This window comes from Orycteropus afer, unplaced genomic scaffold (genome assembly GCF_000298275.1).
Source record: "Orycteropus afer afer isolate SDZICR_OR568_19922 unplaced genomic scaffold, OryAfe1.0 scaffold00431, whole genome shotgun sequence".
In the NCBI taxonomy this organism is placed as follows: Eukaryota; Metazoa; Chordata; class Mammalia; order Tubulidentata; family Orycteropodidae; genus Orycteropus; species Orycteropus afer.
This window is the reverse complement of record NW_006922018.1, coordinates 218,186-228,109: the sequence shown is the minus strand read 5'-3', so window position 1 is coordinate 228,109 and position 9,924 is coordinate 218,186. Positions and strand designations below refer to the sequence as shown.

Genomic DNA, 9,924 nt, shown 5'->3' with positions numbered 1-9,924 from the left:
CCACCCCCCCTTTAAGGAAGGTTGGGCAATCTACTTCTGTAGTGATATTGCCTCAGAAACCCAAGGAAGGGTCACTATGAGTTGGATCTGACTCAACGATAGTGAGTGAGTTTTATTATAGGTATAGATGTTCAGCAAAATGCTACTAGTATTCCAAAATGGACTTGAAGATGGAAGGGTGAATTGGGGACCTGACGCTTTACATGGTAAACAATCCATTTTGGAATACTGTTATGACCTGATGAAGAAGACAGGCAAGAGATTGCATGAGGAAAGAAATAAGAATGGAAGCAGGGAGTCAATAAGGGAGCATGAAACAGGATAATTCTGAGGAGGGAGTGAGGGGCCAGGATATGCTCCCCAGGTTCTTTGGCAACAGGTTGGTTCTTTTAAACTGGTTTTATTCTAAGCTCTTGGCAAGATTTATTGTCACAGTTATCACTGCCTTTGAAATTCTGATGAACCTTTCTGCAGCCTTAGTTCTTTGATCACTTGTCAGTTCATCCCACACCAAGAAGACAGGTGTTATCTGGCCTGAACTGGTCCTTTCTGGAAATGCTGTGGATGTCAGGAGGGCGGGCTGAGTCCTGAGGCCATCCTTGTGTAGATAACAGCCAGAGCTGCACCTTGCCTGTAGTATATTGAGCACCCATTCTCACTGTCCTAACAGGGTGATTTCTCACCCTTCGAAGATGATTGTAAGATACACATTGTTGTTATTGTTGGCTGCAGTCAAGTCGACCCTTTCTCATGGCAACCCCATGTATAGTGGAACCGTTGTGCTCCATAAGGTTTTCATCAGGTGATTTTCAGAAGTAGATCTTGAGGCCTTTCTTCCTAAAAGACACATTGTTCTTGTTAGGTGCCATCAAGTTGGCTGTGACTCATAGTGACCCTGTGTACAACAGAATGAAACACTGCCCCGTCCTGTGCCATCCTCACAATCCTCGTTAATGCTAAAGTCCATCGTTGTAGCCACTGTGTCAGTCTCTCTCATTGAGGGTGCTCCCCTTTTTCACTGACCCTTTACTTTACTAAACATGACATCGTTCTCCAGGGACTGGTCCCTTCTGACAACATGACTAAAGTACATGAGACGAAGTCCTGGCCATTCTCGCTTCCAAGGAGCATTCTGGCTGCATGTCTTCCAGGACAGATTTGTTAGTTCTTTTGACAGTCCATGGTACTTTCAGTATTCTTTGCCAACACCACAATTCAAAAGCAGCAACTCTTCTTTGGTCTTCCTTATTCATTGTCCAGCTCTCACATGCATATGAAACAATTGAAAAGACCATGGCTTGGGTTAGGCACACCTTAGTCTTCAAAGTGACCTTTGCTTTTTAACATTTTAAAGAGGTCTTTTGCTGCAGTTTTGCCCAGAGCAATGTGACGTCTGATTCACCCACATTTTGTAGGTGATGGAATTAAAGCTCTGAGAGGCCATCTGTTAGCTCAAAGTCACATGCCTCAACAGTGGCAGGTCCATCTGTCTCTGGAGCCTGTCTTCTTTCTGACATGCCAAATGTATGCCATTCAGAAACGGTGAGAGGAGAAAAAGTGGGCAGAAAGGAGAGGCTGAGCATCCATCTCATTTATAAATGCTCTAAAGAATTCCTCAACCTCACCTGAGAAGGTGTGTGATCCTTGAACAGAACAGCCTACTTCTGCAGTGAGAAAGGATGGAGAGGCTGATACTGAACAGGTTGTATTGCTTCTTCTCATTTTAGATTTTTTAAACTTCTGATGGAGTCTATCAGAAAGAAGAATAATAAAGCTTCAGCTTTCAGAAGCGTAAACACTCGAAGAGCCACCCAGCGGGATCTAGACAATGCTGGAGAGTCTGGGAGGAATCAGGTGAGTAAGTACACCAGGAAGGCCCCCTGAGGCTGGGGGGTGAGGGTAGGCAACTCACTCATTCTCCTCCTACAAAGGCTCTGTGACATTTTTCTTAATACTCTTCAGGTCTGGGTGTTATCTGTACTCACCTTAGCATTTACCCACAGTTGTGATAGAGCCAAAAAGTAACATTTACTTCTTGGATGTGATGGCCAGGCAGGGGAGGCTGCCAGACAGCATGGGCTAGTCTGCCCAAGATGAGGGCTCTGGGTCCTCTGTCTGTCTGCTGTCAACGACCCCTCTGTGAGTGGTTTTTATCCTGAGGGTTGGCTCAGAGTCATGGAACTGAGAGTCATGCTGGATTTCTGAAAGTTCCTGTGTGTCATTTTGCTCTGCCTGACTTTCCCAGTCCAGATGAACTGAGGCCTGCTAGGGGACTGGCAGGGACTAGAAGAGGCATTTTGAAGCAGGGAGCTGCAGTGAAGAAAAGGGAAGGAGACAAGAAAAAGCCATTGTAGCCAAAAGAGTCTAAGAATGATACCACATCTGCCAGGAGACCCAGGGGATGGCCAGACCTGAGGCATACTCTGAGGAATAAGACCTAAGTGTCATCTAAGCCAGCCATTTGTAATGCTGTGCAGCAATAGACTGTGGGTGAGCAGTTCTCTGAGTGTGGGGCACAGTGTAGATGGGGACAGCCCCTGCCCAGCTGTGCAGTCTAAGCTTTATCACTTCCTCACCTCTGAAATGAGAGGCCATTTGAGACCAGAGACAATGCTAGAGTGCTCCTGCCCTGTGTGATAACTAACCAAGCACTAATGGGTTTGGACTGTCTGAGAGATTGCACAAGATCTTAATTCTGTCCTTTTGCAGTAGGAGACCATAAGAAACTAGGAGCTGAAGTTAGCAGAAAGATGTAGATGTTTGGCTTTTGAAATACTCACTAGTCCACTAAAACTACCCTTCTTTATCCTCCTCTGCAACTGGTTTGATCAAAAATATTTGGCACAATATTTTGAAGGGTGTACCCTGTTCTTTCAGTGGCTTGGAAAGCCCTGGTACTTTTTTCTTTTTTGAAAATGAAAGATTTTGCAAATGGTGCATGTAGAGATGAAGACATCAGGGAAGGAGGTATGTAATCCAGAGCAGGCACAGAGTAGATGATGAATAGATGGTCGGTTTGGTTGAGGGGTAGTGGGATGCGTGGGTAGGAAGATGGAGAATTGGGAGGGTGGTAGGTGGATATAATGATGGATGGATGGGTAGGTAGGTAGGCAGGTAGATGGATGGATGGATGGGTGGACCCCATCCATGTCCTGCCTGATCAATTATGGGTAAATGGATAGATATACTGAGCACTGGATACTGGACCTATTCTTTCCTACTTATCCCCACACCACAGGAGCAGGAAGACAATGAGGAAGAGGAGGGGCACATTGTGGATGCTGAAGCTGAAGAAGGGGACGCTGATGCCTCTGATGCCAAACGCAAGGAGAAGCAAGAAGAGGAGGTGCGGGAACTCTGCAGCTGGTGGTGAAGGGGCTGTGGTCATACCCCTCCTCCATCTGACAGAGGCATGATCCTCTCATGCACAAGTCTACAGCTCTTGTATCCTGCTGGGAGCCATTTAGGAACCTTGAACCTGACCTATCCAGCACACCTCTTAATTGAGAGGATAGTGTTGGTAGGATAGGAATCTATCAGGGAACATACATGGCTGGGTTGCCCTTTGGGTCTGGATCTCTCTGGATTTGAATCAGACTCAAGCACCCAAAGGCCTCTCTTTGGCAAGGAGAAGTTGAACATAATGTTTCCTTTCCCCTGCCCAATAAGCCCCTCCCTACTATCATAATGGCTGTGAGGACAAATTGCAGTTTAGAGGGGCTGAGGGCATCCAAAATTAACCCTTTTGTGACCAAATTATTTTTTGGTTTGGATTTTTTGTTGATACCATGTGTTTTTAGCAATGGAAGCCATGTTGAAATCAAGGGGGAAGAAAATTTCCAGGTAATACGGATTTTGATATGATTATGTAGGATACATATGTCCCAAGTGAACTGTGCTGGTAAGATTGGTGGACTGAGGCCCGTTTCTTCAGATTCATGTAGTTACACAGGCCCCTGCCAGGCAGTAGCACATTCTACACTGGCATAGCAGTTTCCCAAGGAACCTCAGAGGCTGAAAATGTTGATGGGAAATATATGTCCCATGGGTCACAGAAGGGTTAAGAGAAAGCTTAAGGTCAAGTGGGTGAACCAGGGAATGCTTTGTGGAGGGGCAGACTCTACCTCTGAGGCAGGGGGCACTGGCATTGAGGGGGTGGTATTCCCAAGGGAAGGACCAAGCACCCTGAATGATCCAGCCTGGCTCTGTTTCCTACTAGGTTGATTATGAGAGTGAGGAAGAAGGGGAGAAGGATGGGGAGGAGAATGAGGAGGAAGACATGCAAGAGGAAGAGAGTGTCTCTGGTGAAGGCACCCAAGAGCAGGAAGAAGAGGTCGGCTCCAGCCCAGAGCAGGACACGGCCCTGACCCAGCCCCCGAAAGCCACCCGTGGCCAGGGAGCCGAGGCCGCAGAGCGCCGTATCCAGGCCGTGTGCGAGTCCCACACGTTCATAGAGGACTACAAATACGACACAGAGGAGAGCCTGTGGTGCGAGGTTAGTGTGCTGTGTAGGCCAGTGGGCACAGCTCACCACTGCCTCCCTTCCCAGCAGGTTCAGACCCTCAGGGTGTGGGGAGGGCTGTGACAGCCTGTTGCATCATTGCCTCTAAAACAGCGACTCTGAATCTGTTCTAGTCCCAGGTCCCTTTAAGGATCTGGAGACAGCTATAGACCCTCTGCTCAGAGCATGACCATGTACATTTTCTTTTAAATCCCTCGTGGACCAATTCTCTCTAATTTTTTAAGAATAGTATAAATGTGGGTCTGATCTGCCAGGTACTTGTTGCTAGGTACTTTCAAATATATCCCCTCATTTCATTCTCAATTTAAGAGATGTTGACATACATCACAGCTGTCCTGGATCTTCATTCTTGCCAGTGGTGCAAAAGCATTTGTCTGCTAGCCAAAAGGTTGGTAGTTTGAACCCACTCAGAGGTGCCTTTGAAGACAGGCCTGGTGATCTGCCTCGGAATAGTCACAGACTTGGAAACCCTATGGAGCAGTTCTGGTCCACACACCTGGGGGTACCATGAGTCAGAAATCAACTCCTTGGCAGCTAACAACAGCAGCAACCCACAAGCACAGCCTCATCCTCAGCCTCTGGTCCTTCACTTGGAAGTTTAATAATTACCTCAAAGACTGGCTTGGATGCCTGTTACTATTGTTGAGTGCCTTCGAGATGGTTTTCTACTCATAGACACTCCACATGATAGACTGGAACTGCCCCATAGGGTTTTCTAGGTTGTAATCTTTACAGGATCAGATCGCCAGGTGTTTTTCCCTCAGAGGTAGGTGTGAGTCACCAATCTTACAGTTAGCAGCTGAGCCATCAGGACTTCTTGAATGCCTAGACATTTACAAACAGACTTACTCTGTCCTTTCCTTTGATCCAATTCAGTGGTTCCCAAATCATAGTGACCACTGACGAGGATGACACCCACCAGACAAATGTGCATCAGACTCTGGTTAATTGAAAGTTATTAAGAGTGACATTATGTGTACAATAACAGCTCCACCGTCTTTACCTTTGATCTGCTGACTGGAAATGGCTGCTCCTTTGGGTCATCCAGTATTCACCTGTGCAGACCCACCTGCCTCAGCCCAACTGTTTACTGAGAGCCTTGATGGTGCTCCCCCAGGGCACCCAGGCAGTGGGGCCCTCTGCACAGGGTGGGGTGGGGTGGGAGCAGCCATCTTGCCCGTGCCCAGCTCTCCCGCCTCTCCCAGGTAACGGTGAAGCTCCCTCTGATGAAGATCAACTTTGACATGAGCTCCCTGGTAGTGTCTTTGGCCCATGGCTCTGTCGTCTACGCTACCAAGGGCATCACCCGCTGCCTCCTGAATGAAACAACCAACAAGATGAATGAGAAGGAGCTTGTCTTAAACACAGAAGGAATCAACCTCCCTGAGCTGTTCAAATATGCTGAGGTAGGTGTCTCCTGCTCTGGGTGATCTGCCGGCCAGGGGACCAAGAAGCAGCTGTGAGCCTTCATGTTCATTGTCTCAGGATCAGGCCTCTCAAAGGTGGGGATGTTTACTCTGGGCCTTCCTTTGCCCTTCTTGCTTCTAGGCCAGTATTTCCCTAGACAAGTTTGCATGTCCTACCTCTCCTCCTGGGGACTTACATGCACATTGACCTGTAAAAGGCTTTGCAATAAAGAAACTTGCTTAAATCCATCTAACCTATAGTTTTCCAAACTAATTTGAGCACTTTTTTTTTTTTTTGCTCCCTTGAAATTAAAACTTACCAAAGTAAACTTTAGGAGCTCTGGTGGCATAGTACCTAAGGCATTTGACTACTAACCAGAAGGCTGGTTCAAACCCATCAGCCACTCCTAGGAAAAAAGGTTGGGCAATCCACTTCCGTAGTGATACTGCCTTGGAAACCCAAGGAGAGGTTGCTATGAGTTGGATCTGACTCGATGGCCGTGAGCTTGGTTTTTTTTTTTGGTCTGGTGGTATAATGCCTAAGGCATTTGACTGCTAACCAGGAGGCTGGTGATTCAAACCCAGCAGCCACTCCTAGGAAGAAAGATTCAGCAATCTACTTCCATAGAGATACCGCCTCGGAAACCCAAGGAGGAGTCCACTATGAGTTGGATCTGACTCGACAGCAGTGAGTTTGGGTTTTTTTTGAAAAGTAAACTTTAAAAAAATAATTTAGAAAACTGTTTGCACATTCCTTTGCTGAGTCAGGTCGTAGGAGCAGCTCGCTTTGCACAGGTAAAGGAGGCTCTGCAGGGGCAGCCCAGCCCCAGGCAAAGGCCTGTGTGGTCTTTGCCCACCCTCTCCACCAGCATGTCTCATCTTTCCTCTGGGCTGTCTCTTCTAGTGTTCCCAGCTCTCTGAGTCTCCATGAGTCTTCAGAAAGTCTCTCAGCCACTCAGCACAAGTGTCCCCATAGAGTACTAAACGTGGAACCCCTGTAGCCTACTCTAGCCGAGTCTGAGCAAAGGTCGCAAAGCTCTCCCTGCCTGGTGCATGTCTTCCCCCACCAGTAGCTTCCCCTCTAAGCCTTCTTCCTGGAGCCCTTTACCAAACACTTCCCCAATGGACAGCGCAAGAGAGAGCTTCTCCCTCCTGAGAGTCGGCCACCAGTACCGGCATGAGTACATGCTTCATGTACTCATATGGTTTGTTTAAACAGGGCCAGGGAGGTCGCCAGGGTCTCACTTGTCTCCTGTAGACTATTATTATCATTGGGGCTCGTCTCCCACCAGCCATAGCACAGAGCCACAGCAGGCCACTCCAAGACAGTTAAGTTGGAACTTTAGGCCCTGGTGGGGCCTGAAATACTCTGTGGAGCTGACCCATCCCTGTTCCATGCGTGTCATGTATAAAGTGTCTCTGGCAGGGGCACTTCCATGTCTCCCAAAGAAATAGTTCTCTGTTTTATTTTTTTAAAAATAAATAAATAAAACAAAAAAAGACCTTTGTTCCTGTTGAATCTAAACTGTATGCCAAGTCTGCTGTTGAATCTGCTAATGAAAACAAGACAGGTCTTGGGGGCCCAGCCAGCATTCCATCAGCAGCTCTGCCTATTTCCTTTCACTAATCTTGGGCCACCTATTGACCACTTTGTCATCAGCTGTCCTTAGCTGCCAGAGACAGGGAGAGGGAGAGAGTGGCCAGAGTTTTATACCCAGGCAGAAGAAAGCAGAAGGCCAGGCCCTCTGAGTACATAGTTCCTCCTTTCTTCCCCAGGTTCTGGACCTGCGCCGCCTCTATTCCAATGACATCCATGCAATGGCCAACACATACGGCATTGAGGCCGCACTGCGGGTGATTGAGAAGGAGATCAAGGACGTGTTTGCTGTGTACGGTAAGAGGACTTGCTGAGGAGCTAGCAGGGTTCTACAGTCCTCACATGAGACTCAGCAGGTCACAATGCTAGTTAGAGGACCAGACAGCTAAGGCAAGGGGTCAGGATCCATGTCCAACCAGATCCATGGTATGAACTGAGAAGTGGGTGCATTGAGTGAGTGAGCATGAAGACATGGAGGCTTTTGTGCGTTCTGTAGGTCACCCGTGTCCCAGGCCTCCTTGTTTCTGAGCTACTGGTGTCTTTGAGGAAGTTCCAGTTTGATGTTGCTTCCTTCCTTCCTTCAATGTTTCAGTTTCCAAGTGAAAGCAATGCAGTTAAAATCCTGTGTCCTGCAAGGATGGACTCTCTGTTCCCTCTGCTGCTCACTGTGAGCGGAAAGCAGGATGTCATCATAGCAACCAAGGGTAATGGAGTAACTCCCCAGATGAGGCTTAGGGGTCAAATGACACAGTGAGTAGGTGGCGGAACTGGAGTGGAACCCTAGCTGGAAGCTGACATCTGACCTCAGCTCCTTCTGGAAGGCAGGGTAGCCTGGGTCAGGTGATGCTTTCCCCACTGTCCCCCTCCTCGCTGTAATCCTTCCTGATGTTACCGCCCATGTGACAGGCATTGCAGTTGATCCTCGCCATCTCTCCCTCGTTGCTGATTATATGTGCTTTGAGGGCGTTTACAAGCCACTGAACCGCTTTGGGATCCGGTCCAACTCCTCTCCTCTGCAGCAGATGACATTTGAAACCAGCTTCCAGTTTCTGAAGCAAGCCACCATGATGGGTCAGTACTTCTGCCCTTCACTCCTCCACAGGATGTCAGGGTCCTCACCATGATGCCTTTCCCATAAGATCTTGGTAGCTTGATAACAGGGCAGCTGGGGAAGGGGTGGGCAGCAGACAGGGAGCTGTTTTTGGAGTAACAAAGGCTATTAACTGTCTTTTGAACTCAGAAGCACTGCTGACTCGTATAGCCTCCCTGCCCCTCAGAGACTTGGGGCTGCTCCTCATGGCCATCTGAGCCTGTGAGGTACCCCAGCCACATGACCTCCGTGACAAGCTCCCAGTCCACTTCCTTCAGCCCCAACTTCTCCCTCTGTGACCTAACAAATGCTTCATGTCTCTCCCAGGATCCCACGATGAGCTGCGGTCCCCTTCCGCCTGCCTAGTGGTTGGGAAAGTCGTCAAGGGTGGGACAGGCCTCTTTGAGCTCAAGCAGCCCCTGAGATAGTGCCACCATGGTACTGCCTGTGCCCTGGAGGACCTGGGTGTGGGTGCAGCTGGCCCACCTCTCGCACAGAGTACATGAGGACCGAACAGTTGGACTCCAAGGAGCAATGTAAATTGGCAGTGAGGGACACAGCAGGCATCTTGGGGCTTCAGAAAGCAGTTGGCCTCTGGACCAGACCAGCTTTACCATCTCAGGATTGTCAACAAGATTCAGGACATTTTCTGAGACGCTCCACAAGGGCTGGGGTTTTACCAAGCTGCAGGTGGCCTTGGAGCAAGGCAAAATCCCTGAAGAGAAGTCCCTAGGCTGGGCATTGGGAAGGCTTCTGGGAACAATGCTTTGATGCCTGACCGTAACAGTGACTGCAGGTAGCATTCTGGGGCTCCCTTTCTGCCTCATGGCCTGCTGCCCCTGGGACAAAGTTCCCAAAGAACTGTCTCCACCCACGGATTGTTCTCCTGGGCCATCCACAGGGTTGTACATTTCTCCCACCCACCCAAGTTCTATTCCTGGAGAAAGGCCCTGGCCAAGTGTCCTTCTAGACTAGATTAGCCTTAAGCCTGGGGGTGGTCTCTCAGGGCCCAGCAGCTCACACCACACATACATGGCCCTGAGTCACCTGCAAGGCTGGAGTGTTTGAATGAATTGTCTAGCTGTCCCTGTGACTCTCCCAGCAGGCCCTGCTCTCAGGGCACCCAGGCACCCTTTACCCTTGGCATCAGCAGTCTGTTGCCCACACACAGAACAGCCAGAGGGTTTGTACAAAGGTTTTGTAAAGCCAGAAGCAGTTTCTATTTTAGTGTAATGTTATTCCAACTCAGGCTGAGTAATAAATATCACTGGGACTAGCTGTTGGGAAGGGGAAAAAAAAAAGACGGGGT

The 9,924-nt window shown here is 48.8% G+C and overlaps 1 protein-coding gene across 1 annotated transcript in view; it reads left to right on the top strand.

Moving 5' to 3' along the window:
* Window positions 1–9,043, top strand: part of POLR1A (RNA polymerase I subunit A) — a 91,987-nt gene extending 82,944 nt beyond the window's left edge. The window contains exons 27-34 of the mRNA XM_007954102.1: window positions 1,728–1,854; window positions 2,858–2,860; window positions 3,239–3,346; window positions 4,220–4,495; window positions 5,728–5,928; window positions 7,705–7,822; window positions 8,432–8,596; window positions 8,943–9,043. Coding sequence (XP_007952293.1) covers window positions 1,728–1,854; window positions 2,858–2,860; window positions 3,239–3,346; window positions 4,220–4,495; window positions 5,728–5,928; window positions 7,705–7,822; window positions 8,432–8,596; window positions 8,943–9,043 — 1,099 coding nt within the window. The remainder of the gene's footprint in view (window positions 1–1,727; window positions 1,855–2,857; window positions 2,861–3,238; window positions 3,347–4,219; window positions 4,496–5,727; window positions 5,929–7,704; window positions 7,823–8,431; window positions 8,597–8,942) is intronic.
* Window positions 9,044–9,924: the final 881 nt, after the last annotated feature.